The 25,122-nt window shown below is 35.4% G+C and overlaps 1 protein-coding gene across 1 annotated transcript; it reads left to right on the top strand.

The window, feature by feature from the left end:
• Positions 1–10,249: 10,249 nt before the first annotated feature.
• LOC114291799 (Peroxisomal membrane 22 kDa (Mpv17/PMP22) family protein) lies at positions 10,250–24,771 on the top strand. Its single transcript, XM_028235669.2, has 5 exons — positions 10,250–10,804; positions 12,223–12,451; positions 23,890–24,014; positions 24,155–24,247; positions 24,388–24,771. The coding sequence occupies exons 1-4, from the start codon at positions 10,481–10,483 to the stop codon at positions 24,236–24,238; spliced, it is 762 nt and encodes a 253-aa protein (XP_028091470.2). The 5' UTR covers positions 10,250–10,480; the 3' UTR covers positions 24,239–24,247; positions 24,388–24,771.
• The last annotated feature ends 351 nt before the right edge of the window (positions 24,772–25,122 follow it).

Raw genomic sequence — 25,122 nt, 5'->3', positions numbered from 1 at the left:
TTCGGTGTATTGTGATGCCTTATGGGAAGGTTTGGGTTGTGTTTTGATACAATAGGGGAAGGTAGTAGCTTATGGCTTACGACAGTTGAAAACACACGAGAGGAACTACCGTACTCATGACCTAGAGTTAGCGGCATTGATCTTTGCCTTGAAGATTTGGAGGCATTATTTGTATAGTGAGAAGTTTGAAGTGTTTTCTGATCATAAGAGTCTGAAATATCTATTTACATAGAAAGACTTGAATTTGAGACAAACGAGATGAATGGAGTTCATAGAAGACTATGACTTTGAGTTACACTATCATCCTAGAAGGCCAATGTTGTGGCCGATACACTGAGTTGGAAATCCATTAGTAGTGTAGCTTGTATTGCCATTTGGGAATGGGAGATGTTGGGTGCTATTGGATAGTTTGACTTGCATCTTAGCAAGTCTTTTGAGTCTGCAGCTTTGTTTTCGGTAGTTGCACAACCTACACTTGTGAATCGAGTGATAGAAGCATAGAAGGGTGACCTTGAGGTAGAATCCCTCTGGAAGAAGATTTCCAATGAGAAGGTAGAAAGAGGCTTGAACATGTACTTTGACTCTAGTATTAGACATCTTGACTGTCTTTTCGTGTCGGGATCTTGTAGAGAGGAAGTACTCCGAGAGTTTTACCATTCATACCTTGCTCTGTATCCAGGAGGCATAAAGATGTATCATGACCTTAGTTGCCAATTTTGGTAAAAGGGAATGAAGAAAGATGTAGCCGTGTTTGTATCAACGTGCCTTACTTGTCAATAAGTGAAGGCCGAGCATCAGAGACCAGCGGGTTTGTTGCAACCATTGCCTATAGCCGAGTAGAAGTGGGAGCATGTCACGATGGATTTTGTTGTAGGTCTTCCGAGGACTCAACGAGGTAGTGATGCAATTTGAGTAATAGTTGACCGGTTGACCAAGTTGGAGCACTTTATATCTATGCGTGTGAGTGACTCGATAGATTATATTGCCGACCTTTACATTAGGGACATAGTGAGGTTGCATGGGCTCTCTGTGATGATTGTTTTGAATAGAGATCCACGTTTTATGACTCGGTTGTGGCAGACCTTTAGCACTGCGTATCACCTCAAACTGACGGGTAGTCCGAGCGTACCATTCAGATCCTTGAGAATATGCTTTGAGGTTGTGTTCTCGATTTTAAGGGGTCGTGGGAAAGGCATTTGCCCTTAGTGGAGTTTGCCTATAATAACAGTTTCCAATCGAGCATTGGCATGGCACCATTTGAGGCCTTGTATGGCAGACCGTGTAGATCACCTGCGTGTTGGGCTAAGGTGGAGGATGCACCTATGTTGGCCACAGAGTTAGTCTGGGAGACAATGAAGAAAGTTGCACTTATCCGTAAGAGATTGGGTATGGCTCAGAGTAGCTAGAAAAGTTATGTCGACTGTAGAAGGAGACCTTTGTCTTTTGAGGTGGGAGACTATGTATTCTTGAAGATATCACCTAGGAGGGGTTTGAAGAGGTTTGGAAAGAGTGGGAAGTTGTCCCCTCGATTCATTAGGCCTTTTGAGATCCTTGAGCGGATCGAAGAGGTAGCTTACCGTTTGGTCTTACCTTCACAGCTTTTCAAAGTTCGTGATGTGGTTCATATTAGCATGCTTCGGAAGTATAAGTCGGATCCATCGCACGTGTTGGATTGGACCAACTTAGAGGTAGATGAGAATGCCTTATATGAGGAGAGATCGGTGAGAGTCTTGGATACTTGGGACCAAGTCTTGCAAGGCAAGACCATTCCATTGGTTAAGGTATTGTGGAAACATCATGGAGTTGAGGAAGCAACTTGGAAACATGAGTTGGAAGTCCACGAGAAGTACCTGGACTTATTTGTTGATGCTTAATCATGTATTGAGATTTTGTTATGTTAATGAAATATGAAAACATTGTATATGTTTTGGAAATATGGAAAAATTGTATATGTTGTTTATGTTTTGAAAATACTAGTTTATTATAAGCATTATATATGTTTTGGGAATATGAATTGTGTATTCAGTATTGAGAATTCATTTATCATGTTAATAGAATTGAAGGACCGGAGAGTGGGTCATAGTAATGGAATTGAATGATTATCATTATGGTTGTAGTTGGTTTTAACTTAGTTTTAAAACTTGATTTGAAATTTTGGGGACAAAATTCTTTAATGGGGGAGGTTATAGCGATTCTGGTTTTAACCCGACCCTTTTGCATCCTAAACTCGGGTTTCTTGGTTCCATGTTGTTGTTTATATCTTACTTTCCTTGTATCTCCTTAAATTTGGCTTTAAGATTGTTGCGGTTTTATTCGAGACAGGTTGGTTGCTAGGTTTCCAAACTCTTGTTGCCTAGAATTCTGTTCCTCCTCTTGAGTAGCACTTCTTGCGCTCGAGCGGGCTTTGTGAACTCTCAATATTTTGCAGATCTGTAAAACTACTAGAAGAGTGTATTCTACGCTCGAGTGGATCTTTTTGCACTCGAGCGATCTTTCTTGCGCTCGAGCGTTGGTTTGTTGTCTGTAAAACTACTGGGAGTGTGCATTCTGTGCTCAAGTGTCATTTCTTGTGCTCGAGCGGAATAACTTATCATGTCTGACGCTCGAATGTCACTTCTTGCGCTAGAGCAAAATGTGCGTATATCAGTCTGAGAAGATCACTTTTTATATCACTTTTTCATAACTTTCTCTCTCAAAACCCTAGATCTAGAGCTCCTCACTCTAAAACTCACATTCTCTCTACTTTTTCACCTAGATTTAGTAGTTTCTCCACCATACTCTCTTTGTTAAAAAGGTAGAGCGTCTCAAGAGCTCCATTTTGGTCCGAACAAGATTTGGTTTCGGCGTCTTCAAAGTTCCTCCATTGTTGCTTTAGTCTTCTAAGCTTGAGGTAAGGACTTTCTACACTCTTATATGTTTTTTACTTAGTTATTTGTTGTTGTGTAAATGTTGAGATATGGAGGATTTTAGACAAACCTAGGGTTTTGGTTTAAAATTAAAAAAGGAGTTTTCAAATGAAGGTATTGAAAATGGTTATGGGTATAGATATGAGGATATGTTATGTTAAATTTGTTGATTTTGACACATAGGTTAGATTTGGGAGATAATGGAGTTTTGCCCTAAAATGTTTAAAATAATTATTTGTATAAATAATGAAATTGGTATTGGAAATATGAAATTGGTTGAATGTTTATATAAATGGTGGAGTTGGATGTGTATTGTCTCTCCCTATGAAAATTTGGATAGTTTATCTGTCTTGGAGATTGTATATCTATTTATAAATATCTGTCTTGGACTATTGGTGGAAGATAACTATGATTGTTTTAAAAATTGCATGAAGATTAGGTGAATTGAAACTAATCTCTTATTGGTTGTCATTGAACATGACTGTGTTTTAATACATTGTATATGTGTGATGTTTTGAAAGAGAAAGAGGATGTACTCCATGTTTGGGAGGAGAAAAGGGATAGACTCCAGTGAATTAAGTTGGCCTATGGGTCCAGGGTGAAAGTCCCAAAAATCGCTTGTATATATAATTCTCGTAAAATGGCAAATGAATGTGTTTGTATGATAATTGTATTGATTTGAGACCCGATTAGTTGTATTCTCAGTATTGGGTGATTGAACGAAATAGATATGAACAATGAAATGAGATATAAAACTTGGCATACTATGATCTTGTAAACTATGAATGATTTTATTGCAGGCATTCTATATGCACATTATACTTATATCTTTGTTAAGATTCATATATTGTGTTAGATTGTTTCTAATGAGCTTTGGCTCACCTTATTTGGAAAAAACCATTTTCAGGTGTTGGTGATATGCCTGCGCCAATGACTTAGCTTGGGAGGATTTGGGAGCTGAGGGCTCAATGGTGTTTATTTTGTAATTAACTTTTTGTACAAGCCTAGGGCTTTATGTATATTGAGCTTATGACTCATTTTTGTTATAACCAAGCAGTGACTTGGAAAGATGTAAACCAGTAAGATATGTGATTAATTTTGTAGCATTTACTCCTCTTTGTAATTGTTATCTTTTGTGTATTAATTCTGATTAGTGAAAACTTTTTATTGTATCAATATCACTTCGCATTGGTGTTTGGAGTTAGATTCTTGTAATTATTTTGGGAGGCGTTACACCTTCCATCTCTTTCTACAAAACCCTAACTACCATCACTATGAACCATCTCTCCCTTACTCCAACTACCAAAGGTCATTGCCATGAATCCAACCACGAAATCATACTCCAAATCCTTATGACAAATTAACAGTAAACCACCACTTTGAAATTCCACTTCAATTTTTATTTTTCCTTTATTTTTATTTTTTATTTTTGTTTTATTTTGTTACTTTCTTATGGATAGAGGAGTTTCCAAGGAATAGAGAGATTGGGTAAAGAAATAGAGAAGTACGGCTATGGATGGGTTGCAGATGTTGGGGTAAGTAAGAAAGGGTGGATGATGTTGTGGGAGGTCATAGTAGTAAGAGTGACAACAGGCCGAGGCGGGGTGGGGCCGGGGATCACACTCCCCGTCCCGATCCCTGATGGTGGAAATAGTTCCCATCCCCGACCTCAATCCCCGACGGGGAACCTATCACCACCCCCGTCTCCGTCCTTTAACGGGGATCGGGTTTCCTCGACCCCAAAAATTCCCACGCTAAAAAAAAAGAGAAGAGATTAGCTCCAAATCTGATCAGATCCAAGTAGACTGTTTCTTGATTTCCAATTGCAGATCTAACAACCCAAAAAGTTAACTCACCTGCAAAGTGATGAAGTCTAAGGAACAATTCAACCCTTCAAGCTCGATCTCCAATTGACTAGAATCTGCAAATGCACAAACACCACATATGCATTCAAGCACTTACATGATAAATTTAAAACCAAAATTATAATCTTCAAACCTTTAATGTACATTCTCGTAAGATCCTTAATTTCATTTGATATTCTAGCATTTTCAACCTCCATAGAGTTGAGCTCCTCTTTCACTTTTCCCAAATCTTCATAAGCTAAAGACCCAATATCTAAGAACTCTGATAGAACTTGATTAATTTTGCTCTGTATTATAATTTTTTTTTTTAAAAAAAAAATTGAACCAAAATGTGAAAGTAAGAAATGCAAGTGAGGTTAAACAACAGAGTAAGAGTAGAAATTGCATGAAATTAAGCAACTTTTTAAATGAAATTGGGGTTTGCCTCGAGCTGAAGAGTAGTCTTTGAGGTTGAAAATGAGGCTCAGAAATTTTGGGGAAGAATAACCCTAAACACACACACATATATATATGGAGAACATTCGGGGATTACTCGAACCAATGCCGGGGTGGGGTCGGGCGAACCTATCCCCGTCCCCGGCCCGAAAATCGTCGGGGATTCAATTTTCAACACCATCCCTAGCCTTATGGGGGTAATTTTTGGGAAAAAACCCGTTCTAATCAGGATTTGAGAATCGGGTCCCGTCGGGCCGGATTTAAATTGCATCCCCACATAGTAGCTACGTAAAGAGAATGAACAATGTTACTTAAGTGGTTCAAATGTTATTTATTATATATATATATCATTAATGAGACCCATCAAAAAAAGAGAAAAGAATCTTTATCAAATTTAACATAAATTTTAAAAATATTGTAACTAGACATAGAAAATAATAGTGTATTTGTGATATATTTGAAAGAATTATTGTCAACTTTGACTTTTTACTTGAAGAACAAAGCATCTTTTAGAGATGCTCAAAAATGGGGGGTTTTAGGGTAAATTTTAGTAGTATTGTTAAACTTTTTAAAATAAAAAATAAAAAACAATAAAATAAAAACAACGTATTTATTACACATAATTTAAAATTTTCAAAAATAAAATATAAAAGTTTGGAGGGATAGGAAAGAGAGAAGGGACTAAGAAAAATGAAACCTCATGGTGTGCACCTCTCTAGGGGTGCATACCAACACCCATAAAAATGTGTAATTTTATTATAAAATTTTATAATTTAGTTACGATAATTTGTAACAAGATTATATAATTTGTAATTGATGTTATATGATATGCACCTCTAGCATTTTCCCAAGAAAAATTAGTCTAACTTTTACCCATATTTATGTGGTGAATATTGAAATAGTTTAATGTAAACACAGTAGAATAAATTTGAACTATAAATTAATATTTGAAGACTTATATGTAGGTTCTAATGGGTTGATTTATTGTCCAATAGATCCTATGATAATTAATGATATTTTTTTATCAAATACTATTAAAAAATTTACTAATTATAAGTTTTAGCATCAGTTTAAAAAAATCATTAAAAAAAAACGTTACTAATTTTTAACTTTCAGCGACAGTTTAAAAAATTCATTACATAAAACTAATTGTAAATTTTAGAGACAATTTATAAAAAACATGACAAAAAAGTCACTAATTGTTAATTTTTAGCGATATATGCTAAAAATCGTTACAAAAAATTATTTTTAGTGACGATTTTATGACTTATTTTTAATAGGACTTAATGAAAATTAAGTCCAACTATTATGACTTATTGGCAATTTACCCTTAACATTTAATGTAAAATTTGAGGGAAATTCTAATATGCACTCCTTTAAAAATGGTGTACTATGTGCACCCTTAATTATGTAATTTTCTTTTTTTATTTATAATCAATTTTCTTATTTATCACCCATGAAATTTTTAGTTATGTCTCAAACCCGCCCCTATGGGTTTAGCATCGTAACCGGCCAGTAATTCGTGATTAGCAAAGGCCTGCTTAACAGTAGTAACAAATAATACAGAGAAAAGGGGCTGGCGGAAGCCAAACAGTAAATAAAAGATGTTTAATGAGCTGTGAAACCTGAAGGCAAAAAGACTTTTATGAACAAAGCTACATTCATAACCAAAGCATATGTACATACAAACTATACACAATCATCCAGGTTAGGGACCAGATCCCTTCACCATAGTTGTACAGTCGAGACTTATTCAGTCAGTACAAACTAGAGACAAAATGGGGGAAACTACAACACCCCAAAATAGCCTTAGCTTAACGAACTCGGGACCTCGAAGTGAGGCACAGTGGTTGGCTTGACAAAAAGGGAGTTTAATTCGATGCCTCTAGCTCCGGTCCAGTGCCTGGAAATATAAATAGTGAGCTAAAGCCCAGTGAATAACATATGCGTAAAGGGGTTAAGAATGAATGTCATTTCATTAATTAAAACAGTCATTTGCATCAGTAAATCAGTTATTCAATCAGTAGCTCATATTTCATGCCATAGTAGTCATATGTGGTACATCCAATAGCAAACAGTACAGTAGGTCTTAATAGACCGAACAGTCAGTTGATGGCCATCATAACAGTAAACAGTAGTAGTTCCAAATATTGGAACTGACAGAGATCTCTGTAACAGTAGCAGTAGCAGTAATAGTACAGTAACAGTAAGTTGCTAAGGATGCCACGAATACAGTTCACAAATAGGACAAACATTTATTCAATAAACGATGCCATTTCGGAAAGCAGTATAATCAGTCGTTCAGAAATAGTTATAATTGAACATATCTTTACAACATTGTTACTCACAGAGTACTGGGCTATAGACAGGCTAGTCAGCGTCCTCGGGTGCCAACCCTACACAGATACAGAACGAACATACACACACGAAGTTACACACTTAGGATTAATAGCTTAGCCCTTAAACTTGACTCGGTGTGGCTCTATAACATTATCCTCGTTAGATGCCTTAAACTTGGCCTAGGAATGCCTAGGATGAGATGAGGATGCAAAAATTACACTTTAAAACACTTTTTAAAATTTGCTGAAAATAGGGGTCTCGATCGAGCGTGGCTTTCTATGCTCGAGCGGACATGCAGACAAAGGAGCTCCGCTTGAGCGTGACTTCCCCTGCTCGAGCGGACTGCAAACACAAGAAAAAGTACTGGTTGCACGTTTTTCACGCTCCATGGACGCTCGACCCACGCTTGAGCATAAGACTCAGACCCTCACTCGAGCGGACTGCAAAACACAAGAACTTCTGGGCATATGCATTTCACGCTCGAGCGTGACTATCGACGCTCGAGCATAAGTGCATGTACTCAGAGGATACGCTCGAGCGTGGAGTTCCCCGCTCAAGCGTGGATTAAAAATATGGAATTTCCAGATTGATCCCCAAGCACAAAACTCAAGCATTAAAGCTTCAAACTCGATTTTTCTGGGCTAATTTTCTGGAAAACACATAGAAACCCATAATACAACATGTTTCAAAGATCATTTTATGAAATCAAGCCAAAAGGTGTGGTAATTGAACACAATTTTGGATGAAACTTAAAGAATAATGCAAGAACATAACATGCATGAGTTTCTATGAACTCTAATGCTCTAGAACATAATCAAATGCAAGCTTGAGCTCAAAGTCATAGTGAATTCATGGACTACAACCAAAACATGGACATGCATGTAAGAATTTTCATGAAAACAACCTCAAAACTCCAACATAAGGGCATGCATGCATGGATGGACTCTTAATTTAACACATTAAGCTAATTCTTGACTCTAAACTCCAATTTTCCATGAACCATGCAAGAAACAACTCAAATTCATAATTAAGAAGATGAATTCTTACCTTAGGTCTTGAATTCTAAGTATGGAAGGCCAAATATGCAAATTCCCTTCAATTCTTCTAAGTCTCAAACAAGACTCCTTGTTGAACTCAATTTTCTCCCAATTCTCTCTCTCTCATGTTTGGTCTAGGAAAAGTGATGAAGGATGATGCCAAACACATGTGAATCAAGACTAAGATAAATGGCCTAGCACTAATCCACTCAATGGCAATTTGGTAGTAAATGCAAACTAATGTAATTTAACTTTATTTAATCTAATTTAATCATTCCAAATCAAATTTTAATTAAAAATACCATAAAATCACATAAATCCTAATTAGCATAAAACACTCATCAATTTCTAAGTCGGTTGCCGACAAGACTTTCAATTCGCAATTCGAAGTCAAAACATGAACAGATCATTCGATGACAAATAGATAGAATTGCATTCTAAACAACACACTCACACAATTAATTAAGGATTTCAGTCTAATCAATCACTTATCATGCTCAATCACAGTTTAACACTAATCAGATGTGAGGGTTGTCACACATATTATGTTTAATTATGATTTTTTTTTATAAAAATTATGACTTAAAACATTAATTTTTTTTAAAAAAGTTGTTGAGGTGGCTAGGGTGCATAGGGTGTGTTTGGTAACGTTTACGTTTTCAGTTTATATTTACAAAAATTTTATAAACTGATTTTTGTTTATTTTTTATTTATTTTTAGAAAAACATAAATTACAAACGCGTTTGGTAATTGACAAAATGTTTAAAAAAATTTAAAAATACAAAAAAAGAGTGAGAAATGGCAAGTGGTGGCAAGTGGCGGCAGAAGACGATGGTGGAAAGTGGTGACGGTGGGTGGTGGGTAGCTGGTGGCAGGTGGGTGGGTGGTGGTGGTGGTGGGTGGGTGGGTGACGGTGGCGGGTAGTGGGTGGTAACAAGTGGGTGGTGGTGGTGGTGGTGGTGGTAGATGGTGGGTGGTTGTGGCAGGTGGGTAGCGGATGGCGGGTGGTGGCGGTTGGGTGGTGGCGGCGGGTAGTGGTGGTGGGTGAGTGGGTGATAGTGGCGGGTGGTGGGTAGTAGCGAGTGGGTGATAGGGGGTGGCGGATGGCGGGTGGTGGTGGGTGGTGATGGTGGGTAGGTGGGTGGGTGGGTGACGGTGGCGGGTGGTAGGTGGTAGCGAGTGGGTGGTGGTGGTAGGTGGGTGGCGGATGACGGGTGGTGGTGGGTGGTGGTAGTGGTGGTGGATGGGTGGGTGACGGTGGCAGGTGATAGGTGGTGGTGGTGGTGGTGGGTGGCAGGTGGCTGGTGGCGGTAGTGGTAAGTAGGTGGCGGGCGGTGGATGGTAGTGGCGGGTGGATGGTAGGTGGGTGATGGTGGCGAGTGGGTGGCAGGAGGGTGGTGGGTGGTGGTGGTGGTAGGTGGTGATGGCGGAAGACGGTGGTGGAAAATGGTGGCGGGTGGTGGCTAGTGTTGGGCGGTAAAAAAAAAAAAAAACTCAAAACTCAAAATGGAAATATATTTTTTGTGTTTTTATTTTTTGACCAAATTTATAAACTGGGACCACTGATTTATAAATCAAAAATTTTACCAAATAAGTTTTTATTTGAATTTTTAAAATTTTTATAAATATAAATAAAAAATTAAAAACGTAAGTTACCAAACAGCACGTGTTTCGCAAAATTGAAATTAAAATTTGTGGAGCTAGAAGGCCCCACTTCCTGTTATTTTTAGGCAGCAGTACCTTCGGCTAGGCCTACAACTTCCAGAAAACGGTTACGGGACGGTGAGTAGATTGCACTCTGCGGGTTCACAATTAAATTTTGATTTTGATCCAAACAACAGAGCCGTTTCCTTCCAAAAGGCCACTCCACAAAAGAAGGAAATCAAATCACAGAAATATGGGAATCAGTTCTACCACAAACCTAATCAAACTTTCCGTCCTCCAATCCTCTTCGCGACGTGTTTCTGCCAATTCCGGTGTTTGGGCCGATTCTCCATATCTCTTGAATCACCACCACCACCACCACCACCAATGCAGATCGTCATACACTCGATCTCCTCACCAGCTCACTAAGACAAGGTCATATTCGTCTTCGTCGTCTTATTCGTATTCGAAGATGGGGTTTCTCGGATGGTATTTGGGAAAGCTCGATTCCCGACCCATCCTCACAAAAGCCATCACTTCTTCCCTTATTTACATGGTCGCCGATTTGACATCCCAGGTAAAAAAATGGATGTAAATCTGATTCCACATTCTTGTTTCTTTTTTTGAATTTTCATTTGTTTTAATGCCAATGACTATACTGGACTGCATTGGTGTTATTTAGATCAGTGGCGATCACTTTATGTATGTAGATTCTCAGTCATAAGGCAATGCAGCTTAATGGTCTCAATTCGATTTGTACCTTAAAGAATTTAAGATGCAAAATATAAAAAATAAATAAATTAAGTCTAGGCATTTCATCAAGCAATTGATGGGCATTGAAAGCCAGGATTAGGTCAATAGAAAAGAAAAAAAAAAAAAAATTAGAAAAATAAAATAGAATGAAAAGAACTGAACATGTAAGAGATAGGAGGAGGCAGGCTGATTGCAGAGACAATAGTAAATCTTATCATGGGGACGGGTCAGATATATACAATCTTACGTGTGTGTGCAGAGAGGCTGTTTTTATGGTTTGACATTTGAATTCGTGATCACAATATCGCAAAATGCCCCTTTATATATAGAAAGAGGAAAAGAACTGAAAAGCACTCAACAAAAGGGTTGCCAGCATTAAAGACTGGCTGAGAGATTACTGTTCAGATGAAGGGAACCTCCTTAGTCATCTTATTTAGCATTGGCAAATGGTTCAGATGAGTTCGAATGGTGTAAATAACCTAAGGATTTAAGTTCTAAAAATATTTTATGTCCCTAGGAAAAAAAGGATTTTTGAGTGGTTTGCACCAAACATGATAAAATGAAGAATTTATCGTCCCAAAAAACATTACCATTAAAACAAATGGGGCCTAAATCTAGGATAAATTTGAAATGGATGGATTTAGGCATTTCCAAAAGCATGAGCTCTAGCTGTTAGCTTGACTGGTATCTTCTAGAATTCTCATGAGGTAGGCACTGCCTATTGAGGTACAAGATTCAAGTCCAAAGTGACACATGGGTGTTTGTATTACTTACAAACAAGATAAAAGAATTTTTTGTCCTTAACAAACTTGAGTATTGTATAAAACATACGTTAAAAATTTGGATAGGGAAGAATTGCTTACGAAGCTTCTATTTAGGATCATATACCAATCAAAGCAATTAACTTAACATGGGGTTATTTATCAAAAATAAATAAATAAATAAAATCAAAGCGATTAACTTCCAACCCAATTTTTTTTAAAAAAAAAAAACTAAAAGTTTACAGTTGCAATCATACTTCCATGTAAGCAATTAGATACATCTTACTTTAGGCTGTGTTTGGTTCAAAGATTTAGGAAATGATTTGGAAACGGAAAGGAAAAAGGTTGGTGAACAACGTTAGTGAATTTATTTGAGAAACTGGACGTGCAATTTCCTAAACTTTTGTTTCTGTAATGCACATGTTTATTGAACCATTAATCAATTCTTCTTCTTGGCTAAAAACATGCAAGTACCTGGCAGATGATTACATTGCCACCTTCCGGTTCATTTGACTCAATGAGGTCATTACGTATGGCTGGATTTGGGATGCTTATTGTAGGGCCATCACAGCACATGTGGTTTAACTTTGTAGCTAAAATCCTACCAAAGCGAGACGTAATCACTACCTTGAAGAAAATGATTACAGGGCAGGTTCTTTATGGACCCTGTGTTAATGGTAGTTTCTTCTCCTTCAATGCAGCTCTTCAAGGTACACAACAAATTTTGTTTTTTGTTTTGTTTTGTTTTTTTTATTTTTTTTTATTTTTTTTTATTTGTTGAGTAAATGTCATGGTTCCCAGTTTTATGTGGTTTATGTTTGTATGTATTAAGATGCTGCTGGGAGCTGTATTTTACATCATAGCACATATACATGCACTCAAGAATGACAGCAAAAACAGTCCTTATGGACACTACATAGGGATAACATGCAAACATTACATGGTAGTAATACAGTTCTGTGAATTTATGCCTCCATCATCATTACGGTTGCTCTATTATTATGTTTCATGTTCTATTCTTCACGTTTTGGAGAATGCTGTACAAAGAGGATTTCTTTGCACCATTCATGTACTGAGAATGAGATGAGGGTACCTTTAAAAGTTATAAATCTGTGATGCCCAAATCATTTTGAAATCAAATATGGAAGTAAATGGCCATGCTGATTTAACTAAAGTACCTGTAAAATTGTTTTTCATAGCACAGATTTTCACACATTTACTTTTTGTTTCTTATGTTTTCCTAATCTACGTTGATGATTTTCTTGTGCTCTCCAAGATTAGATAGGTGGAAATTGTGAACAAATGATAGGTTTCATAGTTAATTAATCATTATTTGCTATGAAGCACCGACACTTCAAAACGAGTGATGTATCCGTGTCGGACACATGGATACTTTAGGGACACGGGACACTTCGGGGACACGAATGGCACACACCACATGGCGCGTCTCCTTATTTAATTAATTTATTTTCAAGGAACATGCTAGAAATACTTCGGTAACACATTGGAGACATGTCAAGTTGTCTTTTTTCCTATTTTATTTAGTGCTTTTGATAAATGTTGAGGTGCTGTTTGGTAACACTTACGTTTTCAGTTTTCTGTTTATATTTACGAAAATTTTAAAAACTCAAATAAAAACTTGTTTGGTAAAATTTTTGATTTATAAATCAGTGGTCTCAGTTTATAAATTTGGCCAAAAAATGAAAACACAAAAAATGTGTTTCCATTTTGAGTTTTCAGTTTTTTTTTTTTTACCACCCAACACTAACCACCACCTGCCACCATTTTCCACCACCGTCTTCCGCCACCACCACCCACCACCACCTGCCACCACCACCCACCCGCCACCACCACTCACCTGTCACCCACTCGCCACCACCACCCACCCCTCGCTACCACCACCCACTTGCCATCCACCCACCACCTGCCACTACCATCCACCGTCCGCCACCACCACCCGCTACCACCATCCACCACCTATCTGCCACCACCATCCGCCACCTGCTTCCACTAGCCACCCATCACCACCAGCCACCTGCCACTCACTCGCCACTATTACCTAACACCACCACCACCACCATCACCCACCACCACCACCACGCACCACCCACTCGCTACCACCTACCACCCGCCACCGTCACCCACCCACCCACCACCACCACCACCCGCCACCTATCCGGCAACACCACCCACCACCCACCACCCACCTACCACCACCACCCACCACCCGCCACCACCACCGCCACAACCACCCACTCGCTACCACCCACCACCACAACCACCTACTCGCTACCACCCACCACCACCCGTCATCCGCCACCTACTCGCTACCACCCACTACCCGCCACTGTCACCCACCCACCCACCACCACCACCCGCCACCTACCTGCCACCACCACCGGCCATCCGCCATCTACCTACCACCACCACCCACCACCCGCCGCCACCGCCACCACCACCCACTTGCTACCACCCACCACCCGCCGCCGTCACCCACCCACCCATCACCACCACTAACCCGCCACCACCCACCACCACCAGTTACCCACCACCCACCGTCACCACTTTCCACCACCATCTTTCGCCGCCACTTGCCGCCACTTGCCACCACTTGCCACTACTTGCCATTTCTCACTTTTTTTTATATTTTTAAATTTTTTTTAAACATTTTGTCAATTACCAAACACGTTTGTAGTTTATGTTTTTCTAAAAATAAACAAAAACCAGTTTATAAAATTTTTGTAAATATAAACTGAAAACGTAAACGTTACCAAACACACCCTGAATGTTTATTATTTTTTTCTTGAATTTAAATAATTAATAGATCATCCATAAAAAAGATATAAACTGTAAGTGTTAAATTAAAAGTGCTTTTTTTAAATAAAAAAATAGAGTTAGAGTTAGTTTGTGAGGTCTCTAACCTTTGTAAAATCTATTAAGTCCTTGACTTTTGAAATATTTCAATAAAGACCCTCAAATCTTTATTTGTTTTCAATTCTAGTTATAGAGTTGAACGTGCGCGCCAACCAAAAACTCAAAAACCTTGATTGAACCTGGAGCTCAGGAATCATTTCCAAAACCCTAATAATAATTAAATTAATTTTCTAATTATATTTTACACACAAAAATCCTAGGTTTCCGATTCTCAGTATGATTCACAGTTTAATCCGAAATAAAGAAACTTTAACCAAATTGAATTTTTAAATCCTAATTAAATTAAATACTACACTTAATTAAATATTCAAATTCATAAACTAAGATTTTAGCCCTCATATTTTTCTTGGATCAGATTTTGACTCAAAACTAGTACCATTATATACATATATGTACCTTTAATCATATTCAATTTTTTTTGTATACAAATATCTTCCAATTAGATACCCAGTTGTACACATAAATCAAGGAAAAAAAGCTCCTCAAATCCACACCACATGGGCCAGCCACCCCCTTGAATATATATATACTAGTGTACACGGTTAAAATATTGTTTGAATGAAAATGTAATTGAATATAAAATTATAAGTAAATTAAATAGTGAAAAGTAAACACATAAATGCTACGTAAAATTCAAGCACAACAAAAGTATAATAGTTTAAACAAACAACACAGAAACATATAATAAAAGTCAGACGAAATACGCCAGCCAGTGCTCTGCAATAGAAAAAAATAAACAACAAATTAAGCACACCAGCTAGTGCTCTGTAATACAAGGAAAATGTCAAATAACAAATTAAGCACACCAACCAATGTTTTGTAATACAAAAAGAATGCAAAACAACAAATCAAGCACTTCAACCAGTATTCTACAATAAAAAAAAAATGGCAAATAACAAATTAAGCACAGCAATCAATGCTCGATGATAGAAAAAAATGACAAATAAATAAAGCACTCCAGATGAACAATTATTTAAATAGATTAATACGTACACAATCCAATCCTATATGAAAATAAATTATCAACTTAATAGAAAAGCAAGAACCTTCCTGATAAAAATATATATGGAAGCAAAAATTCAAATTCAACCAAATAAAAATATGATTAGCTTTCTTTAACCTAATTCAAGAGCATATTAGGAAGAAAACACAAAAAACAAAAAAAGACTATCACCTAGTGTGTTACATTTACAAAAACAAACTCATAGCATAAACCAATAATAATTCAAATGAATATTATCTAACATACATCTAAACTTGGTTATAAATTTCACATAGATAAAAGGCTTTACAAAACTATTGTAAGTAATAAAATTCACATCGATAAGAAATTTTACAAAAAAACATTTTTCAAATTTACATGAAACTGTTTACTCTAAATAGTATATGCAAGTAGTATGTCAATTCGCCGATCAAAAAAAAAAAAAAAAAAAAGTAGTATGTCAATTTACATTTAAAAAAAAACCAAAAAAATGATCGAGGTTCATACTCCAAAATAAATATTTCAAAAAAAGAACTTAAAATGAAAATGTTGAAGCGCCATACTACTGAACATGCATTTTCCTTTCCCTTGCCCGAAATGGTGGCAATTTCTTTTTCCTTTGCCTCAAAAAGTAAAAATATATATCTTTAGAAAGTTTTAAAAATAATGTAAATAAGAATATATGGTGTTTTGAAGAAAAAAAAATTCTATCTAATTAAATTGGGCCTACCTCTCGAACCCCGGATGACATTAAGGTCACATTCATCACGGATGACAACGTTAGCATTTCTTTCTTGAAGAAACTGAACCTATAATTACAAAAGAATTATAGGTAAAAAAAATAAAAAAATTTATACATCTTAGAAAATGAGTAAAAGTAGTCGATATTACAGTTTGGCATAGGTCTCCATCCATCTGTAAATTATAAGAAAAGAGCATTTTGTTATAAGGAAATTAGATAAAAAAAAATAATGAAAATAAAAGAAAATTGACTTCAACTTATAAGAAAGGTGTATTTTTTTTTCAAATAAATATAAAAGAAAACAATTTACGTGACTAAAAATAGTAATGTTGCCCATAATTAGAGATTGAAGGTCAATGGTGTCTCAACCTGAAAGTGTTTCGTTATGTAAATTTGACAAAGATATAACTATAAGGCAGAATGAGGTTTAATAATTGCCATAAAGAAAATTTAATCAACACAAAATTAACAACCTCCTAACATATTTTAGTTAACAACCCACTTTAAGAAGTTCATTTATGCATGAATGTCATAGATGGAGAAATTGAACTACCTAAAGGCACGGTGTAAATTATGTTAGAATCAAAATGTAGTTGTAATTTATACGCATCATGTTAACATTTGTAGAGTCTTTAACATTTTTTGATTTTCGATAGACACTGAAAAAATACAAGGAAATATTATTCTTCTTAAAGAACTTTTAACAATTTTAGTAGCAAATCGGATAATAAAATATAAAAATTAATTTCAAAGAGAGGGTTACAATCAAGATAAGAAGAGCACATACATAAACAGAGAGATGAGATTTTTACCTTGGTGTTAAATGATTTTCGTAATGAGAGAAAAAGAAGTGGAAAAAGTGAAGAATAAGAGGTATGTAAAGTACAAAATAAAAGGTATGCTCGTGCCCAATGTCACTATGTAAATAATATTGAGATCAAAATGTAGTTGAATAGAAATGTAATTTATTGAAAAACATACCAAAAACTTAAGACATTGAGAAATATAAAGAAATATTATTTTTAAAACACTTCCAACAATTTTGTTGGTACCACACATTTGTTGGTACCACACACTCTATAGAATTGAATTAAAGATAACAATGTCTAGGCACGGGTATATATATTTGTTGTTTAATCATAAATATTTTGTTTTCATTATTCATTCGTTACCAAATAATACCAGCTAAAACTTTTGTACATCTATCAATACTTTACAATAAATAAATAAAAAATTTACTAAACACCAAATGAAGCATATTAGTCAGTGATATGCAATATCGAAAAATAGAATTCAAAATTAAACAACAAACACTGCACACTAGACAGTGCTTTGCAATTTCAAAAAATTAAAATTAAAAATAAATACCAAATAATACACACCAGCCAGTGCTCTGCAAGTTTTAAAAATGAAAATTTAAAATAAACAATAAACAATGCACACCATCTAGTGCTTTGCAATACCAAAAAATTACTAAACACCAAATGAAGCACACTAGCTAGTGCTATGCAATCCCGAAAAATAGAATTCAAAATTTAATAACAAACACTTCATACCAACTAGTGCTCTACAATACCAAAAAATTAAATTTAAAATAAATAGTAAACAATGGACACTAGCCAGTGCTCAGTAATCTAAAAAAAATAAAAAGAAGAATTAAAGTGAAACGTTATAGAAGAAGAGATTCATGACTTTCCGAACTTGAATATGAGACTGAAATTGTCTTAAGCACCTGTCACTTGGAGAAAATATAAAATTTTATTAGAAGGAACTTATAGAGGGAAAAAGAAGTGTATTTAAAAAATATTTATAAAAAAACACCTATTTTTCAAAAAAATTATTTTTTAATATGTCTCTATTTAATCAGATAAACCCAAAATAGCAATGGAATAACAATTTTGTCTCAATATCTTACCATATTGTGACCAGATGTACTGGAAGACAAATTTTATGGTAAGATGTTTTATGTAAATTTTCATAATGTCTCTATTTAATCAGATGTTTTATGTAAATTTTATGTAGATTAGTCTGCACCATCCTAGAGCGCATGAAATAAACAAAATGGGTTCAAGCACTGATTCTCTAGGGTAGTTAACAATCAACAGCTAAGAATCTGAAATGTTCGAGAATATCAATTTAAATTTAGATAGGAATTTGAAAAGGAAAAAGAAAAGATGAGGGAAATATAAAGAGATTATGATTCAAACACAATCTTACATACCTAAGCAAAATAATTTTTGTTGATGAAATGGTACCAATACATGTTTTATAGAGGGGCCAATTTGAGAGAGAGAATAGACAAATGCATGCTCATTACAACTATCAATTAGTAACCAAACAAATGTGGCATCTCAATTCACAAATGTGAGTGCCAAAAAACATGAAAAATCATTTCTATGAACATATAAAGAAACAAACCAAGTTGAAGGTAGTAAATTGCAATTAAGCTCAATGACTGTTTCAACCTTCCATACTGAGTGACAATTTTTGAACATGAAAGATCCATTCATAGAAAAAGACTTATCTCATCTCAGAGAAGAAAAACAAATAGAAGTCACCTATTCATGGAAACCCATTTCATTGAAAAAGGCTTATCTCATCCCATAGTAACCTATTTCATAAATCAAACAATTTTTTCCAACCTATTTCACGTTCATATAAATGAAATCAAAACAATAAAGAAACACAAACATTTATGCCTAACTCAAGGGGAAAAAAAAATCAATCAACACTACATAAACAAACCTACTTAAATGGTAGCTAAAATGACATATGACAAATAATAGGGAACTAATAATTAGACCAAGCAACCTTATGACAAAACAATTGTTCTGCAATAGGAAATGAGTATATATGTTTTTATCATTTATCATTTTCAGTAACTTAGAAATGACAATATTAAATTTAAAAAAATTTCGTAAACTAAACAATTTAATTCCCAATGGAAGCCAAGCATCCTATTGAAGAATTAGGATACCTTTAATGGGTTAACATGGTGCACTACAATGCTATGACCAGCAGTTGCAAGAAATAAATAAATAATAAATAAAATGAAAAATCAAATAGCTCAAACTATTCAAATCCTCCCATAAACAAAATATGAAACCAACCCTTTCGGATCCATTTGGTTTGCTCATGGGAAGTAGCCAACCCACTACACACACACACAAATATATATATATATATATATATATGTATAGATTCAAAAAGCAAACTCTTCACTTGGCAAATCAATAAGCAAACTTTAACTAACTTAATTCCCCCATCATCTACAAATCAATACAGCCCAAAGAACCCCATTTAGACTTGCCCAAAAATTCAAATCACCCAATCAGATTCATTTTGCTTCCAACCTTCTACTGAAAATTGTGAATATGTCTCAATCACCCCCCGCAGAATTGCCAAAGCAACACCCTTTACATCTTCATTTGTACAACATACAATGAGAGCAAAACAACTCGACAATACAATTCATCAGATAATTGACACCATAGGTCCATAACCATGTTTATATCAGCAACCTTTACATGAAGAAAAGCAATACCTGCTCAAAATGGAGGAACCCCACATAACATAATTCCGCTTCAAAACCTTCGGGGTCATATAGTACGGACTCCCCACAATCTTTGAAAACTTCTCTCCTGAATGAAGATGTAAAGGAAGTTTAAAAAATCATCAAAGAACCCACTCAAACCCCATAACATTCTTAACTAAAATATTCAAAGTGACCAATTCAATCAAGAATAACAAATGCATGGAAATAATCAGAAGAATGTGTAATCATTGCCCAAAACATACACCAAGGAATAACAAATGCATGGAAATAAAGGAACTTCGGGTTCTTTTGCTTAAGGCCCAAAACAACAGTCAAATGAAAACATACACCAAGGAAAGGAAAGGAAAAATGAAATAAATATTGGCCAGGGAAAAAGAATAAAAGACATGAAAGAGAATGTGCTTAGACTTCACCATTCAAAAATCCATGCATAACACAATCCTAGTGAAACATAACATGACTAAAGATATAAAGGAAGACATCACACCAAGGAAAGATACATGCCCTGTTTGTGAATAAATGTTAGCACCAATTTACAAAACTCATCCATGTCATAATGGGTATAAATCCATCTAAAATGCTCAGAAATCTGATTATCTACAGAGACCTCTTAAATGCTCAGATGAAAAATTCATATGGAAAAATCCATGAACGGTACTGTAACCCATATGAAAAATAATTCAAACTAAACAATCAACCAAAATTTCCCAAAATTTTAGCAATTTTTTAATAGAAAAAACACTAAAATTCTCAAACCCATTTCAAAAAGAACATATCAGAACCGAATAAAAAAAATAAATAATAAAACCCAATAAAAATCCTCAAAACCCATAACCCTAATCCTCAAAACCCAATAAAAATAAATCCTTTTTGGTCACCCCTTTAAAGAAAAAAATATCATGGATTGCAAATTTGTAAGTTGTAGTTTACCTCTAAAGATGAGAGAGGCGATGGTTGGTGTCGTCACAAGAGGAAAGAGGCGAAACAGAAGGGCGAGAGAAGAGAGTTGGTGGTCGGTGGTCAAGAGAAGAGAGGACAACAAGAGGTGAGGAGAGGTGGTCGGTAGTCAGTGAGGGCGGTAAAGAGGGAGGGTTTCTTTGAAATGAGAAAGAGGGAGAGGATTTGGGCAGAGATGAAAGAGGAGAGAGAAAGAGCATTTGGGCAGGAAAAAATTGAAAGGCTAAATCTCAGGCGTGTTTGAGTTGTGAGAGAGTTAGGTGGTAGATAGAAAGGCTAAATCTGGATCATTCAAAGTGAATAACAATATTGATCTCAACCATTCAAATGTCCTTGTAGGACAAATGTGAGTAACACATTTTCAAACTCAGCCTTCCCTTGTTATATAGATATATGTACTTTGCAGACAAATTGCTTGATTTTTGGAAGAATATTTGACCAAGGTACAAATACATTTTGTATATGTCTTGTACTTGTAACCAAGTTAGTTTACTTAAGCTCTAACCCTAACTAGATCATGTTTTGGTACACAATTAGGCTTCATAATCATCCTACATTCCATTGAATTCAAACTAAATCCAAAATATCTAATCTATTTCCAACCAAAGGGCAATTTGGACTTTTCACACCAATTTTGCTATAAGTACACCAATTCTCTCTACACTTTTGAGCACAAAACACACTCACAAACTTACATATTCAGCTGAGAGGAAAGAGAGGGCAAGAGAGTGAGCTTGGTGAAGGAAAGGAGAGAAAGAGAAGGTTTTGTTACCAATTCAACAAAGCCTCAAGTAAGCCACAATACAACTCTCTTTTTTATTTTCCTTTTTCAAATACATGTTAATAGAGGCTTAAAACAATATTTTCAGATGTGTTGCAATGGTGTTCTAGTGTTAAAATGAAAAGAATTGAGTCTTATTCCACCCTTGTGTTTTCTCTAAATCGGTGCAAAACTATCATTTTCTACACCTATCTCTCATAATTTCTAAAGGAACACCTTTAATATAAATTTCTGAGTTTAATATATACTATTTAGTATGTTTTCACCACAAAAAAGTGAAAAATTTCCCTTAGTTGGTCTCTTTTCTCACCAATCTTCTTGTTTTGAGTATTGTGCATGAAAAACTAGTTTTACAGCCAACTTCCAAAAATTCTAGAAAAATGTGGAAAAATCTTCTAGACCTCAATTTTATGTCAAAAACTTCCTTAAAGAGTTAGCTTTCAAGGAAAATTGGTTTCACTGAAAAGAGTGAGCGGTTTATAAGAAAATCTAATTTTCGTAATGGTCAACGAATCTGGACAACGCTGGAGTGTTTCATAAATAACTAAAAATATAGAAAAGCTATTCCATTTCCGAAAAATGTTTTGAAAACTAGATAAAATTCTCTATGAACCATAGGAAGGCTAGGCTTAGGAAAAATCTGAAATGGTCCTTTTGATTTTAATCTTTAATGGTACTGAATCTGAAAATTTAGTTTTGCATTGGTGTTTTGTGCTCTTGTCTTCATGAATATGTTTATTAATATATGATCATATCGTTGTATGATATTGCATGTGTTATTTTAATGTTCCTTATCTTCTTTATTTGATGATGCTCATGCTTATATGGATATTACTATCTTGTTAAGTTGTTCTAACTTTAATTTAAGACATCTAACTCAACGGAAACCTTAATTGGGGTGGTATTGGGTTTCGATCACTTAAATAATGGACATTATCAAATGGACAGATGATAATGTGTTATGTATGAATTGATGGGATGTGCTCCCTAATTAAAGGTTAAGTCTTGCGCAAGCAGTTATGACATAAACCCTAAAATGGAACGGACGTATTTTGACTCTTTGCGATGATTTGATTTGGTGAGACAAGGTTGGGTCCAGATGGGACATGGAACGGACTTATTCAGAGTCTTTGCTTTGATTTGATTGGTGAAATAAGGTTGGGTCCAGATGGGACGTTCAGGAGGATAAATTTTTTTTGGAAGGATAAGGTTGCATTCAGGATGATAAAACTTTTTTCTTTTCGCCGTCCTTTTTGAGATCCACCTATGGCGCTACGCAATATGTAACCGTTGCGGGCATCTGTTGTAAGTTTCGAATAGTCCGATGTCTAATTTTTGCGGTTGGGATGATGAAATCTCTTTGGAAGATTTCTAGATTATTAACATTTAACCTTGTGTTCATTTATTATTGAAGGTTTATCATGCTTCATTACTTACTTGTTATAATTGTGATGGTGTATTGGATTGGGAAAAATGGACGGGGTGTGTGTGTGCATTTACTGGGCATTCAAAGCTCTTGGGGTTTCATGCCAGGTATTGAGGACTATTAGACCGGTCGGAGGCAAAGCTGAAGTATTTGAAGACGTATGGCTACCCTATGAGAGTTAGGAACTAGTTTTGTAAATACGTTTTGAGATTGTAAGTGATTAATCGCTTACTGTATTTAAGACATGATTTTTTAATTATTATATATATCATTTGTAACCTATCCTTATACTCTGTCAACTCACTAGGCCTTGTGTTAATACTTTATCAAGATCTGTCAAAAAGGTAGCTTTGCTATTTAAAGTGGTTGGACTTAGAAGGGAGGCTATATTGACTCTTTCGACCTTCCTGGGATCTTATTTGGTTATTAGCCAAAGGACTCATTAAACCTTGTATTTATTTGTTAACATATATTCTTTGATGTTCCCGATTTTTGGGGCATCACATAGTTTTTATTAATATTTGATTATTTGTAGATATAATGTTAATCTAGATAGCAAATAAAAATATATGAAAACATATTTTATTGCCGTGTCCTTGTCTCCATCTTTTTGAAATCGCTGTATCCCATGTCCGTATCCATGTTCATGTCCGTGTCCGCATCTGTGTCCGTGCTTCTTAGGTTATTTGCTATGGATGGAACCACATTTATTATACAGCCTAGAAGTGTTGATTTCTAATTTCATTTAATTGTCGTGGTGCCAATCTCAGGTGAAAGTGGGACCGAAATTGTTGCTAGATTGAATCGAGATCTCCTCCCAACGTTGATTAACGGTCTTATGTTCTGGCCAATATGTGATTTTCTTACTTACAAAGTTATCCCTGTTCATTTACAGGTACCTTGAAGTCTCAATTTTTATTTTATTTATTTTATATATTGGTTGGATTAATGATAAACACTTTGAACATCCACGCATACTGGTTGAATTATTTCTCAACTGATTGGCTGAAATTTACTACTACTTTTTCTTGGCAGCCATTGATAAATAGTTCCTTTTCGTATATTTGGACCATATATTTGACATACATGGCAAACTTGAAGAAAGCGGGTATTGTTTAGTTTTGACAGGTACCTTGAAGTCTCAGTTTTTATTTTATTTATTTTATATATTGGTTGGATTAATGATAGACACTTTGAACATCGACGCATACTAGTTGAATTATTTCTTAACTGATTGGCTGAAATTTACTACTACTTTTTCTTGGCAGCCATTGATAAATAGTTCCCTTTTGTTTATTTGGACCATATATTTGACATACATGGCAAACTTGAAGAAAGCGGGTATTGTTTAGTTTTCAAGTTTTTTGACATCTACATGTATTGATCTGCAAGAGTTATAAAGGAAAGACAAGAACAATATCCGATTTTGTCCTTTAAAGTCTGGATTGAGGAGACAGCAGTAGAATTTGACCTCCCAATAGTTGCAGGTACTTGCACCGAAGTTAGTAATAATCATAATTTATACATTCAGATTTTTTTATGTCCTGATTTGTCTGTACATAGTTCCTTATATTTGAGATTTGGTTTTATTGGTGCATCAAAAGAGGTTCATTGACATATAATTATCACGAATTAAAATTTCTTTTTCATGAGAATCACTTGGTTTAGTTTTGTTGACTCGATAGGTTTGTTGTTGAGTTCATTACTATATGGCTAATTTGCACTGGGAGAATGTTTAATGTGAAATTCCAACATGGTTCAATTGACCATAAACTTTTCAAGGAGAGTATTAAATATTCATTTTTGTTCTTTTCATTCGCCTTTTTGAATTTTGTATGTATTACTTGATAGATTTTGAGAGTTTGTTGTATGTTTCCACCAAATTAACTTCGTTTGACATTAGTTGGTGTCTGGTGAGATTGGTAACATCTTGCAGCAATATCCAGATATATATAATCATGTATATTTAATGCACTAGTTTTTGGCTACCGCCAAATTTTGGG

This window comes from Camellia sinensis, chromosome 3, assembly GCF_055761805.1.
Source record: "Camellia sinensis isolate YWXY chromosome 3, ASM5576180v1, whole genome shotgun sequence".
In the NCBI taxonomy this organism is placed as follows: domain Eukaryota; kingdom Viridiplantae; phylum Streptophyta; class Magnoliopsida; order Ericales; family Theaceae; genus Camellia; species Camellia sinensis.
The sequence above is the reverse complement of the archived record's forward strand: the minus strand, read 5'-3'. Positions and strand labels throughout refer to the sequence as shown.